This window comes from Scatophagus argus, chromosome 17 (genome assembly GCF_020382885.2).
Source record: "Scatophagus argus isolate fScaArg1 chromosome 17, fScaArg1.pri, whole genome shotgun sequence".
In the NCBI taxonomy this organism is placed as follows: domain Eukaryota; kingdom Metazoa; phylum Chordata; class Actinopteri; family Scatophagidae; genus Scatophagus; species Scatophagus argus.
Genome location: NC_058509.1, coordinates 8,245,450 through 8,272,235, shown reverse-complemented (window position 1 = coordinate 8,272,235; position 26,786 = coordinate 8,245,450). Strand labels below are relative to the sequence as shown.

Here is a 26,786-nt window from a genome sequence, read left to right as displayed (position 1 = left end):
CAGCTCCTGGCACTGGGATACGTGAGTTGCAACTTATTGCTACATCTGCCAGTTCAGGAATAATCCTCAGACTTTCAACCTTTATAGAAAATAAAGAACAAATGTCCTTCACTCACCGCTGCACAGTTTGTAGAACTCACAGGTTTCAAACTCGGTCACATTTGACATAAGGCTCTCTTTCAACATGACTTTTTTAAAAAAAAAATGAAAGGTTGAAAAAGGTTATGCTGCTCAAGGGTTACATTTGGACATAAGGGCAGTAAGTCTTAGATTCCCACACTTAAAGACACCATAGATATAAATATATTGTGAAACTTTAGATTAAAGAAATTTCTTTAGTATTTGGTGTCTTTTCTGTGTCTTTTCTATTAGTACATATATATATATATACATATACACATTTTTCCAGCAGGCATCTATAACTTTTAACAAGGAATGTCGACGCCCAGTCTTTTTGATAACTGGTGTTGTGATTTAACAACAGTATTGTCCCTGAAATGTGGTCAATAGCAAGAGAAATGGTCTATTAAATGGCAGTATCCATATTGGCAACAGTGTCAGGCTCTAATTACTTTAAAATCAGGACAAACCAAGAAATAGACTCTTTAGCATTTAAATACTGAAAACACTTCTGGCATGTTTGAAACTCTTATTATTACCACAGCATCTGCCGTGTTACTTTGATATGAACCTTGTATGAAAAAAAAATATCAACAAGCAGATCACAAAACATACAAATTACTAATTTAACAAACAATATTTTCCTTACATGGCTGATATAACTTAAAAAATACATTCATAGAAATCTATTGCTTTAGTCAACATGCATTGCTTTAAAGTGCCAAAAACATTCATTGGTTCAAATCAGCAAATCAACTACTGCATTAAATCACTGATTTAAAATAAAATACAACATAAATTATAATTTCAAGGCAACATAAATGCAGAAAGTCATACCAACAATAATCAATTAAACAAAATAAAGTCAATTGCAACACAAATAAAGACAATAAAGCCAAGGCAAACAATACACCTGTAGAATGTAATGTCACATTAAGAACTTGCATTGATGTTGTTGAGAAAATGAAGAGAGTTTGCCTGGAGATCTATAACTGTACAGATAAGGTGACAGAAACATCATTTAACTGTTTCTTCTTCACTCTTAGCTTCCTCACTCTTCTGTCTTCAGTCTCCTGCCTTTGACCATTTGTGTTTGATAAATCTTTTTATTATACATTTCCGTAATACTCAACTTCGGCACATCAAAAAGATATGGTTACTGGTTATTTATACAGAGCACATGTGAAAAGCGTTACTGTGGTCAATTTGAAGACCTGGAGACATCATAATTTGGCAATTGGAATTTTAAAGCCTTAGGCTGTACAAACTGGCTTCACAATCCCGGTTTCCTTTGGATGCACTAGAAAGTGACTCCTGAACCACAGATATTGAAACAACATGTTCACATTGGCTCTACAGAGGCAGGATGCCGTCCTGGCTTGTGCTTGCTCGGCAGTGGTTCACATTTGTTGTACGGGAAAGACTGTGCACTTTCCAAAACTTGAGGAGTGCTGGTTACCAAAGGTGTTTCCACCTTAAAAGCAGTTCGAGAACTTGCTGCTAAAAGTCAAGCAGAGGAACTTCATTCAGTGCACTTAACCTTTGAGTTGACGAGTCTTCAACCACCGGTTCCAGAAAACAACAGCTAAACAGCTGTGGGTTCAGGGTAATTTGTTTAAGGTCTAAATGTCCAATGCTAGATACAGATATTAAGAGGTGGGTGCTGACCGCAGATCCAGAGATTTGCTAATACTAGAGGCTGTCTACAAAGGTATGTTTGTCCCACTAAAGCAGAATACCTCTTTAAGTCAAGCACTACTCATGTCGTTAGAATAAGTTCCTGACATCCTGTGGCTCATTTCACAATCAGGTGAGAAAATCAAGAATTGAAAAACACTTTTCTGCCGTTTACCGACAGGTTCATACTAGCAGGGTTTCCTATTACAGTTTAGTCACCTTACTGGCTTGGGACTCACTCACTGAGTTGTCCTGCAGACTAGTGTGTGTGTTTGCGTCTGTGTGTGTGTGTGTGTGTGTATTGAACATGACTCGCACAAATGTGTATGTTTGTCCAGAACTATGTAGTACCCCCATAATGAATGACATAGTAGTCATGGACATACATCAACACAGCGATGGGCTGGCCAATGATGAGTGACATCCACACAGCGGCGTTGCCATAGTTCCCATTCAGGAAACGGCTCACAAACCAAGCCAGAGGAACCTGAAGAAAGCTCAAAGGTCAGTGTGTGTGTGACAAAGTGATTAGTGACTGTGTGAAAGAGACGGACAGTTGTGTCTTTACCTGAGCCATCATTCCCATAAAGGCCCACAGTCTGAACATCTTCAGAGGAACACTCACCAGGTACTGAGGAATGCACAGAGAGATGGAATAAATAAAATTCTGCACATCTTTGACTTAACACACTCATGAGTAAATTAAACAACTCTCCCAACAGGCAATGTCATGTACAGTCATTAAGTAAAAGTAAATGAGAAAATACATAGAGTTTAATTGTGCTTTGGACGACTGAATGCTGTTGGTTTACCTCATGGAAGAACGCGGACACCAGGAAGACAGCAGTTTGAGCCAGAAGCTTGTTAATCCCCTTCCTCAGCATTGGCTTATAGAAGTGTCTGTAAAACACACAGACACACCTGATAATTAACACTGACCTTCATCTCTTAAATCTGTCTGAAAATACCCTTGAATAAATGGTAGTTTGCACCTTGTACCTTGGATTTTATTCCATGCAGACTACAATGAGAATGTGAAGCCAAAACATCAAACAGGGAGTCCATGTTGAAAAAAACTGAACTGACTAAATGTAATTATAGAAAGTTTGGTCCTCACCTCAGGCACCACTTGTGAACTGGGATATTCCAGTTGGCCCAGAAATATGTGACAGTCTCAGAGTTCCTGAAATAAGCAAAAATGACACAGTTTGAGAATTTGACTTCTGAATGCTGGCAACATACTTAAATAAATACACTTTTTACTAATTACTGCACATGTAATTGTGTGCAGCTGAGTGGTCCTACTACTCACCACCAGTCTTTATAAAACTCTCTGTCTCCAAACTGCAGGAGCTCTGCCACAAAGTTCATAGAAGAGTGGAAAAACCAATAGAAGAATATTAACCATATCAGATGGTTAGGGACCTGGGGGAGGGGAGGGGAGAGGGCGAGAGGATCGAGGGAGAAGTTAGGAGAGGAGTCTGAGGAAGTCATGTTGCTGTCTCTAACGCACAGTTAGACACCAGTTCAATATCAAAGATTGTTAAAAGAGGGTTTTTTGTTTTTTTTTTTTGCATTTCCTTTAAATCTTAAATTTAAAATTTAAATTTTCATTCTAAGGTTATGATAGGAAGTACTCACAGCTAACTTTAGCAGGCGCTCCACCATCCTAGAAAAGTCCATTTCCTGTAAGAGACACATTTTTATACATAATATTATTTTTTTTAATATATTTTATGTTTAAAAAAATTCTTTTTTCTGTTCATGTACAGCAGTGTTACAGATGTACAGCAGATCTTGACACACATGTCACACACACTGCATGCACACGCGCACGTGTTTGTGCGTGTAAATACCTGGAATGGCTTCATTGAGTTCTGTATGGTGGGAACCATCCACTGGAAGACAAATGAAAACTGTTGTTTTAGTGAAAACAGATTTAAACAGGCAACTATTTTCATTATAAGAAGAGTACATCTTTAATGCATGTCTGTGTGATTTGTAAATGTTCAACATACCTGCTGAATCAGCCCCACCAACAGCTGCATAAAGAAAAGCTACAAGAAAGAGCGAGTCAAAAGAAAATGTCAACAGGCACCAGCACTCAGTTTATGTCATCAAGAACATAAACAATATGTGCGTGTGTTCCCTCTCACCATTTCAAAGAGTCTTCTCATCAGGAACCTTTTGCGTATTCGAGGTGACCGTGGGAAGTTGAGCTGGTAGCAGAGCGTTGGGGCGAAGACAAAGTAGTACATGTCTAGAGACGCACACAGAAACAGTGTAGATATTTATCACTGAAATGTTAAAAAAAAAAAAAAATTGTGTTGTCCATTCTCATGAGACATCATGGTTACCCCTGTGGGTGAGGTTTCCTGGGTAGGAGACATGGGTATGAACCGCTGAGCCGTTGGACTGTGCAACAGACGGACCTGAAACGCACACAGAAACATACACACATAAAACACGGATGGCAATCAATCAGCACTTTCAGTCTCACACGCTCATTTCATGATTTCCTACAGCAACCCAAATTTCATTACAAATATCTGAAGATTTCTCTGCGTGTTGTCCGTTCAGCTCCTACACCTCCAGGGGATAAAGTCACCAAGTTGCATTTAGGATTAAAATAGTTTGAAAACACACACACTGGTAACAGCTGTTCGAAACATTCAGCTTTGATCTCTGTCAGTGTGTGTGTGTGTGTGTGTGTGAGACAGATTTGGCAGCCTGTCTTGTCACCACTAGATGGTAGTAGCAGCACAGGAATAAATAAAAAAAAGCAAACAGTCCTGTCATATGTGAACTGACATGTTTGTGTATGAATCCATTAAATTCGAGTATTACGTGTTAGCTCTTTTTAAAACCTTTACTTTTACTAGCCAGGTTAAGCTCACGGTTTCTCTGATGAGGTGACTATGTTAAGTGTCCTAGTCACTATCTAGATGACACCTCTTTGTGATGGTCTGCGTGCGTTTATATGCTTACATGAGTATGATCGTGTTAGTCTCTTGGCTTTCGCTTGTCTGATTTGTCTGCACCACCTGTTGGTGTCTTGGTAGGAGTACAGCTTGAGAAACAGCACTGTGTAGATTCCTAGGGAGAGCACACCACCCACTGACACACACAAACAAACAAACACACACACGCACGCAAGGATGCAGAAGAAGCAGACTTGACTTGTATGCAAAGTCTTTGGTACAGTACAGTCCTGTTCCATTCACCTTTCTTTATTATTTGTCAGTTTTTGTTGTCCCTGTTCCTTGCTCCTTGCTGAGTACACTGAGAGCAATGTAAAACTGGAGACTTGGCCAATAAGGCCGATTCCAATTCTCGTATACACACATATTAATTATAATTCAAAATGCTGTATTTCGGTCTCATAACTAGATGCAGACGTATATATTTATGGTGTGTACCTGGGGTCATGGAGGTCACAGTGAGTATAGTGGCTGATGGAAAGATCAACAGGGATGCCAAGTTGAAAATGTTAAGAATCAGTCCGGTCATTTCGGAAATGGTGCCCTTGGAAAGATGAAAGAAAGCAGGGAAGAGATTTGTGACTGTAAAACACTATAGATGTGCTTTTATTATTTGTTCCTTTAACTGGAGACACATGTCTTACTTCACTGGTCAACACTAGATATAATGCATTTGTCTGGGGTGTTTTAGATCTATTATCTAACCTAAATGAGGAGTGGTGGTGTTCTTATCAGAGTTAAGCACAGGTATAAAGACAGAAGGATTTATTATGCAGACTCCAGGAAGTGTAAAGCACCCGCTTCAGGCAAACATCCTGGATGGGAGATCCCTGAATCAACTAAAAACACTCCTTTCAGTTCATTGAACCATGCAGCAATATTTTTGACATAATCGGTACATCCAAATCATCGTAAATGCTCACCACAGCCAGACGCCTCTCAATGCACAAGGCTGCTAAGACGAACACATTAGACACTGAAACAGAACAGACAACAGATTGATGAGCTACAGTCACACAGAGATGAGACTGTAGTTGGCTGATTTCATTTTATTACTCACAGACACAACACAGACAGAACTGATAAACTGATAACTGGTTGGTGGCAAATGCTGATTTAGTCAAGTATGGTGGTCGAGTGGTCTGTGCTGAGCTTCAGGTATGAAAACAATCCTGGATTTTCTCTAAAAAGCAGCATTTTATTCAGATTGGTTGTCCTTATGCCCTGTAGACAGGTATTCACCTTAGTATTAACTTGTTTTACTGTACTGATAAAGCCAGGTGTTGCCAGAGCACAGACAATGTCATAAGTCAGCTTTCTTTGGGTGAATAATCAATGAAAGCCATGATAAAACATTCAACACAAGAACTAACAATGCTTCAATAAATGCGTCCATATCTTTGAGCATCTGGGTCATTACACCTATGTCAGTCTGTATCAGATCAGCCATGTGGGACACTGACAGGCTGTTTTAACACGTGTTTTATCACAGTCAACAGTGGCCTAAAGGTACAACTCTTGTTTACCAAGTTCAACTTGAACATCAATCATACGGTCACCAAAGGACAAATGGCTCATTCCCCATCTATTTGGAAGGCATAGAGGTGTTAAAATAAAAGCCACATACCAATGATGAGGCAAGCTGCAGGCCAGCTATAGGGGTCCTTCAGGAAGAGAGACACTACTTGAATAGGATCTACCAAGATACCATACCTACATGAGAGAAAAAAAAGTGAAAATACTGATCCAACCAAGCATAATTTAAAAATGGATATGTTTAAATGGGTTATGTAATGTTTAGTTTAACGTTTAAGGTTAAGGCAAGGACACTGGCAGGGCTTCACTCTGCTCATAACTACAGTGTGATCTACGACAATGAGCAGTGCCACAGTCAGGCGAAACTCCGACTGAGTTAAGCTAACAAAGAAACATTATGCATACTGTTTGCTATCTAATTTGAGTGTAAACATTTTCAGACTAAGCCTGGACACACCACGCTGGCACTGACAGAAGTACTTGCGCTGTAGTACTGAACACACTTGTAATTGTTTGGAGGGATGTGCTTTCAATTTATGGTGACATCTAGTTCCTGTTCCAAAAGCAACACATTAATGTGATGTAATCAAACATGGAGTGGTGGTGAAGTTTAAGACAACCTGTCTTGTGTATATACATTACATAAAAGTAGGCTTGTGCGTGTAGGTGCACACTCACTTTATAATGTTCTCCAAGAAGAGGCGTGCATTACTCAGCACCTGAAAATGAGGACAAAACATCAGACAGGAGATACTGCATAGTTCACATTATCAACAAGAGTGGATCTGACCTTTGCTGACCAGCTAAACATATTTTTAGCACTCTGCTATACATCTAGCTTATCATTTTCTTTGGTCCTGATTAATCAGTGGGTTTCAGTGTGTTTGTACATGTTGAGTGAGTTATTATTCAAAACGAGAACAGGAACAGGCTGGTTCCTTTCAAAAATAGCTTTCACTTTAAAGGATTAAAAGGTCACTTCCCACACAGGTACGCACACCTGTCCTGTCCTGTTTGATATCTGTTCACGATGGGAAACGTCAAGTTTCTTGGTGATAACTCCATGATCTGTCAGAAAGATCTGTTTCTTACTGGAGTTTCACAACACATTACTGTCACACCCTATCGCGGCAGTTATCAAGTGTCAAGTAAAATAAGTTTATTATTATTATATTATGTATAAAGTTCAAGGACCAGGTTTATCTCAGCCATCAGATATCTGAACTTCTCCAAGACAGGAATAACCAGGCACTCCAACACATCCAACACTGCATATGTGAAGCATGTATATGTTTTTTAAGATAATGTTTATGGTGTGTTCAGGACACAAGTTAGAGAAATGGTTAAGATAATGAGGACAGGGAGAGTATGACACATGATAAGACTGTGCTGTACTGATCATGTGGCTTGTTGCACCTCAGCGCACTGGCCTGCCAAGAGTGTGCAGCAATGTGGTTTAGATTCAGCTATGTCTTTGGTCCAAAACAATGACCTTTGCCTTAGTAACCTTCAGCACCAGAGGGGACGGTCACCTTGAACACAATTACTGAGACAGTGACCTGTACAGAGAATTAACAGAGAATTTTGCAAGATCTGATTTTGTAATACTAAAATCTAACTTCACACACTGAAGGGTCAATACCCAGAAGACATCTTAGCAGGGGGTTTATTTACTGCAGTGTGGAAGTTTTTCAGCAATCTGTTATCTGTCTTACAGTCTTATAGCAACATGAATTACATTGCTCAACGTCAGGAATGTTAACTTGTTACTGTCATTTACATAGTTTAATTTGTAACAAAGAAATAGGAACATATTTGCCTTTCTTATGTCAAGTTTGTTTAAAAAAAGCTGAAAAACACTTGAAGTTAACTTAAAAACGTGTGTATTTCCTTTTGATTTGTTGAGTGACATCTGCTAATCTTCTTAACTGGAATATTTACAGTGCGAATTCTTATCCAAACATCTCTATTTGTGTTTTATCTGTCTGTTTTAATATGGCTTTTGTGTAGAACTCATCTAAATAAACTGTGTGTCAGTGTCCTTAGCAGTGAACAGGGGAGGCGTATCAGGTAAATCTAAAATTAGAAGAAGCTTTTGGCAGCGGCTGAACATCAGTACCCTGACATACAAAGCTGACCTGACAGAACAGGTGCCAACGAAAAACTGAGCAATCAAACATTTTGCCTTTGCCCAGGTGGTCTGCTATAGGCCAAGACTACAGCTGCACACTTACATGTACTCACTGTGTGTTCTCTATCTACATAGCCAGTCAGGAGTTTGTATCCAGAATCCAAAAAACAATGCAGGAAGGCCAACTAAATGAACTAGCTATTAGTTTTCTGACACCACAAGGTACAACATCTAGCAGTTCACTATTGCAGCATCAGTACAAATCTGCTTAACAGTGTGAGAGTGTGTGTGTGTGTGTCTGTCTTATTAGCGAAAGCTTTAAACCTTGATATTGGCAGGTTTATGTCACGGACCAAAGGCAACTAGAAACACAGTGTTTATTGGGTGGCGTATGCAACGTCGATCAATCTGCAGTGGAACGTGTGCTCTCGTTTCATGGGAGTCGTCACAGGAAACAGGAAATATGAAGCCATTTTAAAAACCAGATTCCAGCACGCTTTCATTAACACCAGAATTAAGTCAAAGTCTTCACAGTTAGCAAATGGAAATATTGGTGAAGCGTGCAGTTTAAATTTTATAAATCCCCCAAACAACTGGAGAAAATCTTGTTCAACAGGAACAAACATGTACGCTTACTTCAGAGGCACTTAAGGAGAATTAAAAGAAGCTGTTGTGAAGACCACTAGTGGATTTTTAAAAATGATCATGCCACACCTGTATTTAATGTTGTGTATGAACTCAGTTAATATTTGAAAATACTTATGTTCAATATTCAGAGTGCAAAAATGAAGACAAGTCTAACAACACATCTCATATCTCATCTCTAGAAAACATGTGCTCCAGCAGCTGACATTTTAGGAATTTAGCCGACAGTCCTCGTTATCGGGGACAAATTACACAACTAAGCTTCTAAATGTACACACTCACATACACACACGGCTCTGTGGTTCCACTTCACACTCTTAAAGCCTAATCCTGAAGGCTTCCTAAAATTGGTCTGAACAGCGCAGTTTCAACTGTCCCCGGTGACCACAAACTAGAGGACGTGGTCGTCACGGCAATGCAAACTTTCAAAGATGGGATTAATCCTGTCACAGAACTGCAAAATTAGGCTTGACTTGGAAAAGCCTACAAAAACACACACCCAACACACAATAAGACGTGTGCACAAACTTACACAGATACTCGTACATACTGTGCACAAACGCGGGGACAAATAATAATCCTTGTGCATGTAACCACGCAAGCACAGTGCATGTAGAGCCCCATGGGCAAAAGAATGCATGTGTGTGTGCAAAGACAGAAACACTAACACACATGTATAGAGCTCTATTTATAGTCTGTCCATTTCAATTTCATTAGGATTAGAGCTAACTGGATATTTGTATTTTCCACGCCTATCCAAATACTAACTGTAACTGGATATTCAGAGGCACTGCAGGGCGCCTTGGAGACAAGCCACTGGAACAAGGCGGAAAGTTCATTAGTCCTGAAGTGACCTCAGCCCAGTGGGGGACACATTTAACTGTGACACCTCTGTGATATTTTTATCGTAACTTGAACAAAGATTGTGAGATTCTGCATCTAACACAACTGATTACTGATGTACTTTTTTAAAAGTATTTACTCTGTATTTTAAAAAGTCGTAGGATTTAGGGGGATATACTGGCAGAAATGGAATATGATATTCATCACTACACTCAACAAAAGTATAAATGCAACATTCAGAATCACTTTTTTTGGTTACCTTAGAATGAAGAGGACCTCTTTAGCAGCCATAGGTTCTCTTACGTACTCTGAAAGGGAAGGTGAGTTTCAATCTGCAACCTCACAACTAGATGCAATCATGTTGGTATTTGGCTGAGTTGCAAGAGTTTGAGAAGGCACAGCCAAAACCACAGTGTAAAACCCACTCATCATGGCAAGCACAGTACATTTCAAAACTGGCCTATTTTATCATTGCATCTTCATTATTGTCTCGAACAGCAGCTACACAGTAGGTATGTAGTGTGTCCTTTTAGTTGTTTATCAGGAGCTTCTGCCAGTTTATTTTCTTGTAACATGGAGCACCTCTCTAATGTGTTTTTGCAACCAGCTTCTGGTGCTGCTTTCAAGTGATCCTTCTTAGATTGCACAAGCAATCTTAAGATTTGTAAGCACAAACTGTCATGCATACGCAGGCTTTTTTCAGGATTATTAATAAAAATGTCCCTGCTAGATGATTAATCTTTTAGCCTCAGAATGAGAAACAACTCCATTGGCCAAGCATGCTGCCTCAAAAGACACTGAAATAAAACGTCCACCAGCTATGCAAATTATGTTATAATCCATTAAGACATGTGAGTATTAAAACAAGGATTTAAATATAAAATAGTATGATACTCAAATCCCTAATTCACTGACACTTCTTATATATGAATTTGTTTACAGATGGTTCATGTGTTGCACCCTATAATCATCTCACTGCTGTGAATTAGGGATGACAGAAAATCCTCCCCTGCAAGTATTGCCATGTGCTTGACATATTATCATTGCCAGTCACTTCAATCCTGAAGACATGCTCCGCAGATTTACCATGACATCCTGGATACAAGTACGGTGGACAAAAAGTCTGCTTCTGATAACTTGAGAGTGAAAGTTCAGCTTATAAAGCAAACTCGACTCTGTAGAAGAAGTTGTAGAAAATAAGGAAGTACCAGAAATTGAAAACAGGGCCATAACCATGTAACTGTGCATGCAAATGTGGTGAATTTTCTTGTCTTGAGAGAGATAACATAAAAAGCAACTCATCAAGCCAAAACGGGCAACTGACACAGACGAGTTTTACAAAAAAAAAAAAAAAAATGAATCACTGTACCAGGTCCAACTCCAAACCCTGGGTGAGGCGCACCGTTAAAGTGTGGGATGCTTTTGTTTTCATGCAAATGCCAAAAGCACTGATGCAGCAACTGCTGGAGCAGTTTGTTACAGTAGTGGTTTCATACATTGTATGTGTGTGCCAGTGATGTGCAACTTGCTGGGAATAATCACTCAAACTCCTGACAGTGCGTGGGATAAGAGATGTGCCAACATACAAGAAGGCCGAAGATGGCAATTTGAAAGGAAAGAGATGAAGGAAAGTTTCTGCTATGCTTTCATTCTGTCTTTTAGACGGTTTTTTTGGCTCCACAAACATGTAGTTTGACTCACCAACATGACAACACACCAGTTGAGGATTCCTCTGTAGTTGCTGTAGCCACTGGCTGAACTCAAGAGAGACTCCTGGAGGACATGACAGCTGCAGAGGAAGCAAACGTTCAACAGTTGATTTGTTGTTTTTTGTTCACATCCCATCTTGTCTGTTTATCTCCACAGGGAGATGAAATCATTGGTTACATTCCTCTCGTCACAAACCTCAAACCTCTGCAGAGAAAACATGCAATTACACCTTTAAATTAGACATGGGTAGAGGTGTTATTGTGAAGATACCAAGAGGACAGATTTTGTATACTGATAGCAGTATTTGTACTTGGTTTGAAGGAGGCTGCATGACAAACCGACAGCTCATAGTGACTCATGGTTAGTTCACAATTTTGAAAAAGAGCAGGGGTGTGCTGAGCAACGCTATTTTAAATGATGTTAAATGCTAACATCAAATTAGACATTTTACTAATTTGACATGACAGTGTAGAGGTCCTACTATGCAGCACACATTCATATTTTTGTTAAATATTCATACTGTATGTTCTTTTTGAATTCTTTGGTTTGTTTGATGACAACCATACCTGACAGAGTCAACAGAAATGAAAGAAAAGGAAGAAGAGAAGAAGAAGCTGGAGTGAAAAAACCTACAGTAAGACACATGACAAGGAAAGGGGAAAGGAGAAGGAGGAATACTAGAGTTAGGAAAAGTGGATGGGGGATAGGTCGAGGAGAAAGTACACAGAGGGATACAAAAATAAGTGAAGGGGTGATGCGGTACTACAGGGAGAAAGGTTGACAAGGAAAAAGAGGTGAAGGCACTCAAGTGAGTGAAGTAAAGAAGGGAATGAGCATTTAAAGACAGGAAAAGATATGGGTGCTCCTCACAGAGAGCCACGACACACATGGGAAAACGAGACCAGAAGGAGAACATGCAGACAGCATTGAAGTCAGCAAGCACAGCATTGCAAAAACACATGCCTCAGTTGCTGTAACACAGGAAACTGACAATACACACTCACTTACACCTCATCTATTTGGAAAGACTCCAGAAGTGTTACAGTCACTTTGTTTCAGCATGCCAGCATTGCAGTGTCCCTCAGGATACCAGTGTTTGCATGTGTAAGTCTAAAGGGTGTGCAAAACCCCAACCCGAAATGCATTTCAAAGGCAAAAACATCTGGACAAGTGGGCATGTTAGCATAAAATTAATAGCTATGTTTGAGTTAATGATGATTTTGCGTATTATTTCCAAGCATGACGTTTATCCATGCTTGTACGAAGCAAGTAGCACCACATCAAATGGCGTTAACGTTACACTATCAATTTATAATGTGTAAGCTTGATTTCTAAATGGGCTTACTGTTACGAGCAAGTGGCAGCGTGATGGTTTTCTGTGACCAAACCTGTGGCGCCAGAAGACTTTAAAGTTGCCCTTTTGAGTCTGAGAGCAGCCCTGACAAACGCCAACAAGCTAACACACAGTGAAAGAGACTAAACTAGCTTAAAAACAACAACAACAACGACTTTATACAAAACGGTAACCTCGGAATATGACTAAATGACTCACATAAATGAATCCCAAATGTGTTAATATGAATTTTTAGCCTGCTAGTGACATTTCCGCTAGTTAGTTTACGTACGTAGCGCCGAGACGTGGCATTTAACGTCTTATTTTTTTGAGTCAACGGTTACCTGAGTCTCTCATTGATATCTTCCACTGCACTCCTGTGTTTCTTCGGAGTGTCGGCGAGCTGCTGCTGCCCTGACACCCCCATCAATGCGTCTACCTTGCCGTTATTACTTGCATGCACGTCTCTTTTGGCTTTAGCGGGATACTGTGGGGGTTTCTCCGCGGCATTGTGCCCCTTGCTCCCGTTGGCTTGTTTGACGCTGACCGCTCCGCTGCCACCTCCGGAGATGGTTGTCCTCCTCCGGCGGGTTACGGGCCCTCTTATTTCGGCTCTGTCGCTCATCTCAGTGGCTTCAACCATGCAATTTTTTTACCTGCCTGACATTATTGATCAATCTGCTGTCATCCGTTTCTCTATGATTTCATCCGCTTTTTACAGGAAGAGCTGAATGGAAAGGAACGAACTACCCACGTCCAAAGTCGTGTCAGTAATGTTGGTTGTGATCGGGCGTTTCATCTCTACTACAGCTCAAGGTGCAGTAGTTGTCAGTAGGGTTGCCAGGTCTGTGATTTCCACTGACATCCCCCTATCTCGAGCCGAAGTCACAATTTCCTTCCGGCTGAGCCGTTCCACTGAAATTTACTGTGTATTTATTTATAAATATAAATATATAAAATTGGCATATATTGTTGTAACATCTGAACTCTTGTAACATCTGCATTGCAGAGATAAAATAAACCAATTTATTAAAGAATACTGAATGAATGATGTTGTCATGAATGTTGAAATTACATATCTGTGTTGATATTGCATAGTTCAACTGGTGTTGGATAGATAGATATACTTTATTGATCCCAGGCTGGGAAATTGCAGTGCAGCAGCAGCAATACGCACAACAAGCTAAACAAAATGTTAAAAATAGCAAAATAAAAAATGGCATATATAAAATATATATACAAGGCAATATAAAAAAGTATATATACAACAATAAACAGTGTAATGTTGTGCAAAATAAAGCAGAGGTAGAGTGTAAGGTGCCAGGTGTAGTGAACTGAGTGAGTAAAACATATAAAGCGCGTAGTGACTGTATGTTATGACCAGACAGTTTGTTTTGTTCCACATGCAGGATCCTGCAAGAACTCAATTTCATTTTTTTAAAATAAAAAAATCTAAAGAATTTTAAGTAATTTTGAAACACTAGCCACATTTCTACTTTATATAAAGTTTTATTATATTAAATACTACAATAGCTAAAATATCAGAACTACAGTCAAGGTAGCTTGCAATTCAAGTCGACAGCCAATGGTATTCGTGCACTGTGTCACGTGTCATTTCTACCCAATTGGATTGTAGCTGGGTGAACTCAGGGTAGATTGATTCTTTCGTCGACAGCTGTGAAGAGAATCGTTTACGAATAGCCAAATATTGTCAGTCTCTTTACCTGTTTAGAGAAATAATTTCTGTTTTTCAGTTTGCCGATGGCACAATACAAACTTCGTCATTCGGTGATCAATTTTTAAAAGAGATGAAAAGGCTCAAGAGGAAGAAACAAAACGCAGCAGTTTGGGTGAATGGGAATGGGTCTGTCTCAAGAGGTAAGCCAACCAGCAGACACCTTGGTAGTGTGTGATCAACGTACATAAATACAGACTAATCACGCAAAGCTAGTTCTTTCATTAAAAGTGGCCTGTATACTCGCTTGTATCTTTGTACTTTACCTATAGCCTACAGACAGACACTTGGTCAGTCCATTCTGTGTGGCGACGTGCCAATGAACTTAATCCCATTACTGCAGCTAGATGACACCAGTTACAGTAAAAGACACAAGTTCTCCACTATTTTCCCAAGCGGCTTTTAAACGCGGTTGTTGTTTAAATTCAAAGTAAACGTTAGCTTCTTGTCTGACAGTGGTGCTTGCGTGGCAACCTGTCAGCCAACTTGGACAGCTTGGAAAGTTGGAGCTGTTAGCTAGACAGAGGAAGAGGGACTATGTTTTAAACAAAACAAAAAAGAAACAAAAACCGTCAACACAGTACTTTGGTTTAATTATTTTGTTTAAGGCATCTAAACACTCAGATTCAAGAAGGAAAATCAAATTATGTCGAGCAGAAAATTCAAAACAACAAAGTTCTTTGCTTGTAAAAACCATACTCCAGATTTTAATAAAAACAGTGACGCTTTTCAGTAAATGTATTGCAAATTAAAAAAAATATATATATCCTGATTTGATTGTGGGTCACTTATTTGTCTCAGCCTTAGAAACTTTACTTTTTTAAGTGCATGTCTTTATGTATGTTTCATGCTTATTGCTACCCTCCGTTTGGAAACCCAACACGTTTTCTCTCCTTCCACAATGATTTCCTTCTTCTCTTTCTCTCCCCTCATATTTCTATCCCTCTCTCCCTCACCCTTATGTTTCCTCTTTCCCTTTCTTTTCTTCCGCTTGTGTCTCCCTCCCAACATCTCATATCACCCACCATCTTTTTCTTTGTTCACCTTTCACTTTATCTCTGCTGTTTTTCATTCCTGAAAATTTTCTTTCTCCCTGTCACGTTTACTCTCCCTCCCTCTTTCACCCCATTTGTCTTTCCTTCTCTTTTCCTCATCTTTTCTGTCCTCTTTTACAGAACCAGACTGTGGGAGGAAACAGAAGTTGGCTGAGATCCATCAGGCTTTGATCAGGTTAAAATAATAATTGTCTGTCACAGTTTGCTTATTATGGGTGCTTGTTCTTTCTTCTGCCCTGAATGCCAGACAGTGACCTTCATCACTTCATACTAAGCTGATTTCACACATGAAGGTTATTCTCATGTGCCCAAAAGAACAGTCTGATGATTTGATTCAGGAGACATGTTGATAGCACAGGAAAGCTCATGTAGAACTGAGTGGTTGTGAATTCAGGTTTTGTTGCATAAAAACAACACAACAACAGTTTAAATATACATAATCCACATTCAAATTATGACTTGTTAGAAGCTAGTTCTGTGCTGAATAATTATCTGTTTTTAGCAAGTAATTTAGTGTCATATCCTACTTTTTAAGAGTTTACTTTTTATACCATTATGTAACACAGTTGATATTTTAAGCCATTCGCTGATTTCACTTGTTTTGAGAAAATAAATATGACTTATACTAGTGAACAGAGACCAGTTCTAAATTTTGAATGTGCAGTGACCCTGTGGACATTGAGACCCTGAGGAGAGCAGCAGCCAGTAAAGGAGGGTTGCTCACCGATGAACTGAGGAGGAAAGTCTGGCCCAAACTGCTCAACATCAATGTGTATGAGCTGCCACATAAACCTGGTGAGTGCTTAAGTGAAACCAATATTCACTGGTTTGATGTATACTACATAATACTGCCAACAGCAAAAATAACAAAATCTCTTTTGCTGTAGGTCGAGATGTGAGGCAAAACCACAAGGACTACAACCAAGTAGTCCTGGATGTCAGGAGGTCCATGAAGCGGTTCCCGAAAGGTTTGAGTGTGTGTGTGTGTGTGTCTGTGTCTGTGTGTTATATCTAAAGATAGCAGCAGAACTCAGAGAACCATTTATCAAAATGTACTCCCATACTTACAATAACATGCAGATGTCTGGCAAGGTTTAATTATTAATGAACAGAGTAAAAGCTGCATCAGGGAAGATTCTTATGTCACAAGATGCCTGTGTTGTCAGCCAAAATCACAAAGTTAGGAGAGCAACAGAGAAAAGTGTTTCATCTCACTGAGATACTGTCAGTTCAGTTCCATTTACTTGTGGTGTTGACAATTTAAACTTTCCTTGCAGGAAGAAGCAGCAAATGAAAAATACTTGGACAGGATTTGATGTTGTTTTGCTTCTAAAAGATGTAAGCTCTCTACGCTATAAAAAAACTGGAGATCAAAAACTGGGATCAGTGTGTCGACTGTATGCTGTTACTACCAATTGCAGAAGATAGTTGATGCACAGCATCTATGTAGACTCACTACATCCATCCATCACCCTGGACAAGTTGCCAGTTCATCACAGGGCTGACATACAGAGACAAATAAACCGCTCATGCTCACATTCACACCTATGGGCAATTTTGAATCACCAGTTAACCTAACCTGCGTGTAGTCAGACTGTTGGAGGAATCTGAAGTACGCAGAGGGAACCCACCGTGCCGCCCCGACTCCATATTCAATACCCAAGTCTTGTCCAAACTGATCGCTAATATGTAATATATACATCATAACCCATCCTCATCCTGATCTTTGACTCTCCCTCAGGTATGCCAGCCACAGAGAGAGCCGTGCTTCAGGAGCAGCTGATTGACATCATACTGGAGGTTTTGAAACGCAACCCTCAGCTTCATTACTACCAAGGCTACCACGATGTGGCCGTCTCTCTGCTGCTGGTAGTTGGGGAGCGGATGACCATCGCCATGCTGGACACACTATCCAATTACCATCTCAGGTTGTTTAGTTTTTCTTTAATAATTCTGTTTATCTAGGCAACTTTTTTTCTTTTTATCAAATCTGCAATCTATCAGTTTCATTCAGAATTGTTCAACAGTAGTATTTCACTTGCGTCTGTCTTCTGTAGGGATTTCATGGATCCTACCATGGACAGCACTAAACATATTTTAAACTACCTGATGCCTATATTGGAACAAGTTGATAAAGAACTACATGACTTCATGATCAGGTACACATTCTTTCACACGCAAAGCTGCCCAGTGGATGCTAGCTGGTGCTTATGTCCTGTTGCCAAGAACAAACTTTTGGCTGTTTGTTGGAGCAGGATGCACCTCCAAGTTTTGATGACATTTTGCTCTTGTCCTACCAAATTTGAGTGTGCCTATTTTAAGCCAATTTGGACACGATGTAACGTCAGTATCAACCACTAGAGGGCATCAAAGTGTTGACTTTCAGTTGTGAGTGTCATGCAGAGACAAAGACCCGAATGTTTTGTTTTTGAATTGAAAATGCACCAGTAGGTGTCATTGGGGACCTCTTCTGTCAGATGGTCCAACAGCTGTTTCAGAGGCTTTTCTGTCCCACCAAGGTGTGCACCACGATTACCTTTATTTGTGAGGTGTAATTAGCCAAAAAATGATTCATGATCTTTTAGCAGTTTTTTGAAACAACACAGAAAAAAAAGCATTTTAAGATAGGACCAAGTACTGTAGGTTAATGTTTGGGTGTGTAGGGAGGACTGAGTATCATCATTAAAGGTATTTTAATGTGTGTGCATGTGAGTGCATGCAAGTGTGTGTGTGTGTGTGTGTGCGTGCGCAGCTGCCTCTACAGTACTCCTGCTGTCTTGTTGCTTGTGCATAATTGATGCTGTACTGGCAACCTCCATATTTGCAAATTACCTGTCTACTCGCATACAGGCTCACGCAAACGGAAAAAGAAAGCACCAAAAAAATCAGACATTGCACTCGCAGAAAAACGTCAGGATAAACAACACCCACGCTTCAAAGTTAGGAACTCTCTCTTTTTTTTTTTTTTTTTCTTGAGCACTTCCACTTCCTCTAACCTCCTTCTCCTACTGCTCCTACTTGTATTCTTTGTTCCTTTATTTCTCCCTCTCTCACACTTCCTTTTATCTCTTTCGTGTCCCTCTCGTCACACATCATACTCCCTGCCCTTTGCAACCCCCTCCGTCCATCACCCCCACCGGTTTCCTTTCGTTTGTCGCTCCCTTCCTCTTGTTCTCATCCTTCTTCCTTTCTGAATGTTCCTATCCAATATTTATCAGCAAGCTCTGAGAGTATTCATTTTACTCTGACTCTGTCAAAAATAACTGCATATTTATGTCAGAACACAGGAAAGTAAGGCAGAGGAGAGCACAGGTATGAGAAGGTAAAGGAATTGTAGATATTGATGGGATCATGAGAAAGTCTTGCAACCTCGATGTTGGATCAAACTGTTAAATGTCATCTTATAGATCAAGCTTGTGTGACGTCTTCTGTGGCTTTGGAGGAGTTTTATTAGCTCTAAAACATGACCTCTGCATGTCTCGGGGTCAGTTGAAAAGACAAAACCTGTGTTACCATTTCAAAGACAGGTTTGAACGTCTAAGGAAACCGGACAGTGGAGAGGAATCATCGGCTCCAGCACATGTGGGGCCTGATCCATATTCTCAGCCTCTGCTTTGACCAGTAATTAATTTATTCTGTGTCTCACGAGTGCTCTAAAATTTCGCTCAATTCAAGTGTTCTTTTCGTTAATGTTAGACGAATCATACCAGTACATTTCTCCAACTGACTGAAAAGTTTTTACTTTACAGCACTACACACCACTTACCACCTCTTTGGGTACCATTAGTTACTTTGGAGAGACTCGTGCTTTGTTCTGACTTGTGTGATGGTGTCTTTATGAGATGATTTTCATCAGCCAAACTGAAATGAACAGAAGCCACTAGTTGCCTGTAAAACAGAAGAACAGGATAATCTGGCCATATATTCTCTTAGGTTTTCCATGTTAAATTAAAATTAAACAGAATAACAATAAGAGTAGCCATAGACTGATTACCTGAGATGATATTCTGCATTTTCCTGATTGTCCAAATCTTTGTTTTTTGTCGTATTAGTATTTATTTTTATTTATATTTTTGACATATTTATATCATGAATCTGCTAGTAAATAAAGTTATTCGGATACATGTAGTGTAATAAAAATCAGGGAGGGGAAGAAAACAGAAACTAAAAGAACTGGAAATAGAATCGTAATTAAATTTAACACTTGAGTAAACTGTACTTACTGTACATTCAATCATTCTATGCTTTGAAACTAAGATATTTATTTTTACTGTGAATGTGTATTGGTTTGGAATATTGGTCATGGCCTCCCAGACTAATAGTTTGTATCGCTGTCAATCCTGAAAGAAACATGTTGGTTGATTCCTAATTGGAAGCGTGTCAGACAGACTTGTGTTCTCCCGTTTGCATGCATCTCTTTATATATTTACCCCTTCTTTTTAGAGCGGAGGTGGGAACCATCTTTGCACTGTCCTGGCTCATCACATGGTTTGGCCACGTGCTGTCAGAGTTCAAACACACCCTGAGACTGTACGACTTCTTCCTGTCCTCACACCCACTGATGCCCATCTACCTCGCTGCTACGGTAAGAAGCCACAGAGGCCGACAGGAAATGAACGAGAGCCTGTAGCTTTGTATTGTCAGTAATCCAGGTTGCTCACACACAAACACAAACACAACACACTCATACTGTATATTAATGCACACAGCAAGGCAGAGTACTGTGAAGTCATTGGAGTAGTTAATTAGATCCTTCCTAATGAACAGATGAGACAGAGAGTGAAAGAGGGGAACGTAGAAAAGGATGGACAGAGGGAGAGATAAAGGGGGAGGGCGAGGTAAAATGATGCATCAGTGACAAGGAGAGCTGAGTGAGAGACAGAGAAACATTTTTAGATTTGAGACTTTTTTCACTTGTTACTCTCTGAAACTGTTAAATATGTAGGCCCCTTTGCAGCCCTAACAGCTTCCCCTCTTCTGGGAAAGCTTTCCACAAGATTTGTGTTTCTGTGGGATTTTTTGCCCATTCATTCAGTAGAGCATTGAGGTCAGACACCCATAGATAGATAGATACTTTGTTGATCCAGAGGGAAATTCAACAATGATGTTGAACGATAAGCCGCGGTTTGCAATTGCCCTTCTGGTTCATCCCAAAGGTGTCGGATGGGGTTGAAATCCGGACTCGTGCAGGCCAGTCAAATTCTTCCACACCAAACTCATCCAGCCATGTCTTCATGGATGTTGCTTTGTGTACTGGGGCACAGTCATGCTGGAGTAGAAAAGGTTTTTCCCCAAACTGTTGCTATGAAGTCAGACGCATAGCATTGTCCAAAATGTCTTGGTGTGCTGAAGCATTAAGATTTCCCTTCACTGGAAGTGAGGGGCTGAGCCCAACCCCTGAAAAACAGCCCCATGAAGAGGACTGTCTGGATACTTTTGCCTATATATTGTATGTGTATGTACATGCATACTTGCGTTTATTTCAGTGTGAAACTGAAGCATTCTTTGCATGTTGATTAGTGTGTTCATTTGTGCTCATTTGCTGTGTGTGTGTGTGTGTTTGGGGGGTGGGGGTGGTAGGGGAGCTGGGCAGAGGGAGAGTTCTGTTTGAAGTGTGTGAGGCAACAAAGCAGAATGTAGTTCATGTTTCCTCCAAGGCTGAGTGCAGTGCACAGCATGTGGTAGTTAACCCTTCATCTGCCGTGAACGCTCGCTAGTGTCAGTGAAACTCCGCAGAGTGCTGCATGAAGAGTCTAACTCATGTTTGCTCCCAGGTTAACCAGTGAGCACAGCTTCAGGTGTTCAAACTAACCCCCCTACCCCCACTCCTCAGATTGTGTTGCACAGAGAGAAGGAGGTGAAGCAGACTGAATGTGACATGGCCATGGTCCACCACCTCCTCTCTCGCATCCCCCAGGATCTCCCATATGAACTCCTGATTGGCCAGGCCCAGGACCTGTTCGAGCAGTACCCTCCATCTCTACTGGCCAGGCGGGCAGCACTGCAGTCTCACAAGAGGTGAGGAGACAATAATAAAAACTGAAAATATCACTACTACTATGAATAATGAAACACCAAAATATGTAAACATACAGTATACCACAGATTTAAAAAAAGGACCAATATTCCTCTTTTAAAAGAGGCATACTTAGTGAGGTTAGATAAATACATACATCTACATTAACTGTCTCATCTAAATTCAAGGTCCGGATGCAAAGCCCACTGTGTTATATGAATAAAATGTGTTTGTTGCAATTGTGTGATGCACATCTGACTCCCCAAGCAAGATGGGGAAAAACACTGAGAGAACAGTAGTTTTGATGTCTTTCTCTAATAGTTAATCAGTTTGTTGTGCATTTAGGGCTGCAAAAAGAATTATTTCCATTATCAAATAAAATAAAAAATGATTTTTTGAATTTGATGTCGTAAAACAATTTAGAAAAACGTCACATCACAGATATATTATCTTCAGTTTACATGATGAGAGAAAGACACACAGTGACTGTTTGCTTAATAACGTGACTGGAGCAAATAATCAGCTATTAAAACGGCTCCTGAACCTTCACTTGTTATGTTACTTTTCGTTTCTTCTGAACACTGGAATATAAATTGTTTACTTGATAGAAGTATTTTGAGGTGGTAAAGTATAATGATGTACTTCCCTCAGTGACCAACAGGGGGTGCTCTAAAAACACAACCAGACCAGTGGCTGATACATAAGAGCAAGAGAGAGTGTGTGTGTGTGTGTGTGTGCTTAACCATGCATGTGACCAATTTTATTACTTGGGAGGAATCATTGGATACAGGACTATACTTTCTGTGTCTCTGTGTGCAAGGTCTCTCCATCAGTCCATTTTGTTGTCCTTCAGTGTTACTCATAGCTATCGTTCAGTAGCGGAAGTGACACCACTGACACGAGACCTTGATTGACAGAAACTGAAAGATACTCGTGTCTCATAATACATGGGTGCTAGTAGAGTTAACAGGTCTTTCAACTTGTCTGTCACTTTTTCCCCTCACCTGGTTTTAATCCATCAGTTTGACCCCCAGTCTTCGTATCATTACAGCTTGTCCACTCTGTTCCCTTTCACCGACTAACTCTCCCTCCCTCTTTCCATCCTTCTTTTCCTCTGCTTTCTGTCTCTAGCCTGTCCATCAGCACCTTCCAGGCCTTTCAGCTCTCCACCCTCCACCAGAGGCCTGACTCTGTTCTCCAACGCCTCACCAAGGCCCACGGCTCCACCACCTCCAGACACGGTAAAAATAGTAACTTTAATCTTATTACTGCCTGTGAAGGAGGACTCCACACACACAGACAGTACAGAGGCAAGTGCAGAAGAATGAAGCCAGTTTTTGATGGATATTCTTTGAAGTTGGGAAGAAATTAATATGGACTGTGATATTGTAAGAGCAAACTTTCCAACCTGACCATCAAAATCGTTTGATGGATCCACACAGCATAATTCTTCAAAACAAGGCAGCAGTAAATATGTCATCCCCCGCACTCTGCCCCCCTTTGGGCCAATCAATAACAAGTAAACAAATGATGTAGTACCCCCACCAGACCAATCAAATAAAAATTTAACTATGCCAGAACAGAACAAAGAGATGCTTTATTCCCATAAAGTGATGCTCATTATTCCCTGTAGTTTCATCAAAATTCAATTAGCAGCATCCAAGAGCATAACGGACAGAAAGAGAGCCGATCCATAGCACCTCCTGATTTTACTGTGGCAGACAATAAATGAGAGTCAGAGAGCTTGAATACCTAAACGTTAAACAAGAGATGACTGAACTTAGAACCTCCCTGTATAACAATTCAACAGTACCACGAGCTGTGGCCTCCAACATGACCATGATGTTGATTCAACACTTCGACCAACTGTGCAAAGATCATGATTGTTTAATACTTCATTTATTGTGTGTTGTCTCCTCCCTGTCTCCACTCCTGGTATTTTGACATCCCCTGGCTTTCAATATCTGTAACAAAATGCAGCTCGAGCCTCACTTGGTTCTGCGTCCAGCATTTTGAATCCTCTTTACCCCTCCATGTGTCCACTCCTCACACTCTGACCCCCACCTCCTTGTTCTGTGCTCATATCCTCTCGACACTCAGGCCTGCAAGCAGCTTCGTCCCGGGACCGAGGCCAGCTGTGGGGGAAGGGGAACAAGATGTTGAAGATGGCAGTGTGGGGGCTGTCCGCGACGCTCGGGGCGGCCGTGATCGCTGTGGCTCAGACGGCAATGGACTGGGGACCTGAGGTGTTATTACAACTGTTCTGATGCATCGTGTACATCTTGCAGATTTACACTGTGAGAAACTCACGGTAAAACATGGAGGCAGCAGACACACGTCTGCTCTTCAGGTGGATTAAATCTAAACAAACGTACATACGCAAACAAAGATGATGAAGACTTGAAATTCATTGGAGAAAAGCAGAGGAGGTCGGTTATCTTGATGCCAAACAGGTTGTTGCTACTCAACCACAAAGAACATATGTTAACCACTAGTCAGCCTCAGGATGTGTGTTCATGTGTGTGTGGTATGTTTCTGAATGAGTAACCCAGACTTCATACCACGTGTGACCATGGATGGATAACTCAATAGACCGACTGTCGTTTGAGTGACTTTTCAAAAAAAGATGCTTGGACCCTTTGGCCAGAGCTTCTGTGTGAAGTGACTTGTATTGTTTCCTTTTGACAAACCAATAAAACTACCACGAAGAGATAAAAAAAAAAATTTAACCATTTAGAAACGAAAAAGGATCACAAAGAAAAATCAAATACCGAGAGTTAAATTACCATAAAGAGACGCAAAATTACCACAAACAGATGCGAAATGTCTACAAAGGTCCCAGAATAACCGAAGAGAGACAAAATGACCAGTGGGAATCACAAAATCACCACAATGAGACACAAATGAGATTTGAAAGACCTGCAAGAGACACACAACAACCACAAATAGATGTAAAATAACCATAAAGAGACTTGGAAGAATTCCAAGAGAGACTCAAAATGACCGCAGACGTAAAACGAACACAGTGGTATGAACATGTAGTCATTTTGAGTCTCTCTCAGTCTGGGCCTCTTGCTCCTAGGCAGGAGTTGTGATGAAGGCTCTTACGTGTTTGTTCTTTGGGGGCCCATTGCCTCTCAGTCCATCCATGCATATGAGGCACTTAACACATTATACTTTTTCAGGCTATTGGTCACACGTCACCATTGGTGTAAGATTTTACATGCGCCTCCGTGTGTGCTCCTGTTAGCTGATTATTTTTGCTGATAACTCTTCTAGACTGTCATGCTGGTTTCGTTGCATTTCTGTTGAAGGTTCATTTTAATGCGCTTGTTGGATGAGCAGTCATATCTGAGAGCCAAAAGTGCCCATAGCCAGCAACGATGACACATGAATACAAATTATTAAAGAGCAGTGTTTTCTGCTGAAAGCTTCCAGTTATGAGCGAAGAAGGAGAACAGGGAGGGGTAGGGGAGGGGGTTGGAGGGAGAGATTTTGCCTGTGAGCCACTGGTATTAATGACTTTATTCCAGGTGTCAGCGAGTTACATTTACAGTAGAGTTTGGCACACAAAGCGAGCTCCCAAAAATGTAAACATCACACAGTGTTAGCAGACAGCACTCATTGCGAGTCGTGGGTGTTTTGCGTATGCATTTTCCAGGAAGGTATTAAAATCCAAAATTATATATTTTTTTTAAATGTTATTTTTACATTTTCTGGAGTTTTCAGGCTGCTGTGGCCAACCACTGCTGAGTGAATATGGGGAAGACACCAGTACTTTTACATTCTTAAAATATTTAGCAGGTTTGCGCCAACATCCACCCAGAACAGCCGTCAACAAAACTACAGTACAAGTACTCAGTTCTTCTTCAACCTTCCATTTCTGCTCACTATTTAATACTGTAGATTCACTTAAAAATTGGATTTTAGTGCTAAGGATAGATTATTTTAACATATGCCAAGGAAGAAAGTGTTTTTTAATTCTTTTGATAGTAGAAAAAGTAAACTACCTGCATCATTACAAAAAAATCCCACAAATACGTTTTATATTAGTGGACCAAAGTTTGACCATAAATGTAAACAGAGTTTCATAACCTGACAAGTGAATATTAATAATACAGGCTGTTTCCACCTGAGGTACATACACATGTACAGATCACAGGCGTTCCTCCAAACAGCAGTGCCTGCTCTGCTCGTTGGCTTATAGTCTGAATCATTTATCAGCTTTTACTAGCATGTAGCCAAGCTGCAGCATATGTTAACACAACTTCACGAGAGTCACACCACTTTTCTCCGTCCTCATCTGTGGTGAATGTGTCTCATTTTTTGCACAGTTGGATGTGAAGTTTGCGCCGTTGAGGGTGGTGGATAAATTCAACTGGTGTGTTAATTTAGCAGTATTTATGCCTGTTAATCTAGAGTTCTCTGAGAGTCACATTTTATAGCTTCAGGGCAACCTGATAAGACCTGCCATCCAGCCAATTAATTGGTTAATCACTCCACAGAGTAGTTGGTTGCAGGCTTCTTGACTGATGATAATCAGTCAGTCAATAAATTAATTAATAGCCTGTAACTCAGGTAGTCAGCTGGGCTGCAGGCCAGTTAGGCTTCAGACATCTAGTCAGTCAGTTTTAAAATGGCCCCCAAATGTCTCATTCTGACAAGTTCTGTGTCATGTAAAACATCTCATGCAGTTAAATGCTTCAAATGTATGTTTATGGTTGAGTAAGTGCGTGTGTGTGCATGCGTGAAAGAGAGAGATATGAGATGGAAAATGTTAGCTTTAATCACAGGTCAGTTTCCTTGGGGCATCTTCTGTTTTGTTTGTTTTTGTTTTGGTGCTTGAGGCACCTCAATATAAACTGTCTCGTTATTTATTTTAAGAGCAACAATCTGATTGGCTATTTATTTGAACATTTAATCAGGTTTTATGAATGTGTATTTAAAATGAATATGTGGTACACTAAAAGAGATTATTATGTTTGCAATTATCACCAGTCACCA

General features: G+C 40.3%; 2 protein-coding genes across 2 annotated transcripts; one reads left to right on the top strand and one right to left on the bottom strand.

The window, feature by feature from the left end:
- Positions 1-635: 635 nt before the first annotated feature.
- On the bottom strand, positions 636-13,825 carry dgat1a (diacylglycerol O-acyltransferase 1a). The gene is made up of 17 exons (XM_046417617.1): positions 13,321-13,825; positions 11,635-11,722; positions 6,993-7,033; positions 6,406-6,491; positions 5,702-5,754; positions 5,217-5,322; positions 4,786-4,914; positions 4,155-4,229; positions 3,954-4,057; positions 3,816-3,854; positions 3,654-3,695; positions 3,439-3,483; positions 3,110-3,222; positions 2,915-2,980; positions 2,610-2,697; positions 2,366-2,428; positions 636-2,284 (listed from the first exon to the last, which is right to left on the bottom strand). Exons 1-17 carry the CDS (start codon positions 13,617-13,619, stop codon positions 2,138-2,140), a joined length of 1,584 nt encoding a protein of 527 aa, XP_046273573.1. The 5' UTR covers positions 13,620-13,825; the 3' UTR covers positions 636-2,137.
- A 787-nt stretch (positions 13,826-14,612) lies between these two features.
- On the top strand, positions 14,613-24,170 carry zgc:63863 (uncharacterized protein LOC393372 homolog). Its single transcript, XM_046417991.1, has 10 exons — positions 14,613-14,854; positions 15,887-15,941; positions 16,431-16,561; positions 16,654-16,734; positions 17,508-17,694; positions 17,824-17,925; positions 20,210-20,351; positions 21,600-21,784; positions 22,914-23,023; positions 23,883-24,170. The coding sequence occupies exons 1-10, from the start codon at positions 14,785-14,787 to the stop codon at positions 24,047-24,049; spliced, it is 1,230 nt and encodes a 409-aa protein (XP_046273947.1). The 5' UTR covers positions 14,613-14,784; the 3' UTR covers positions 24,050-24,170.
- Positions 24,171-26,786: the final 2,616 nt, after the last annotated feature.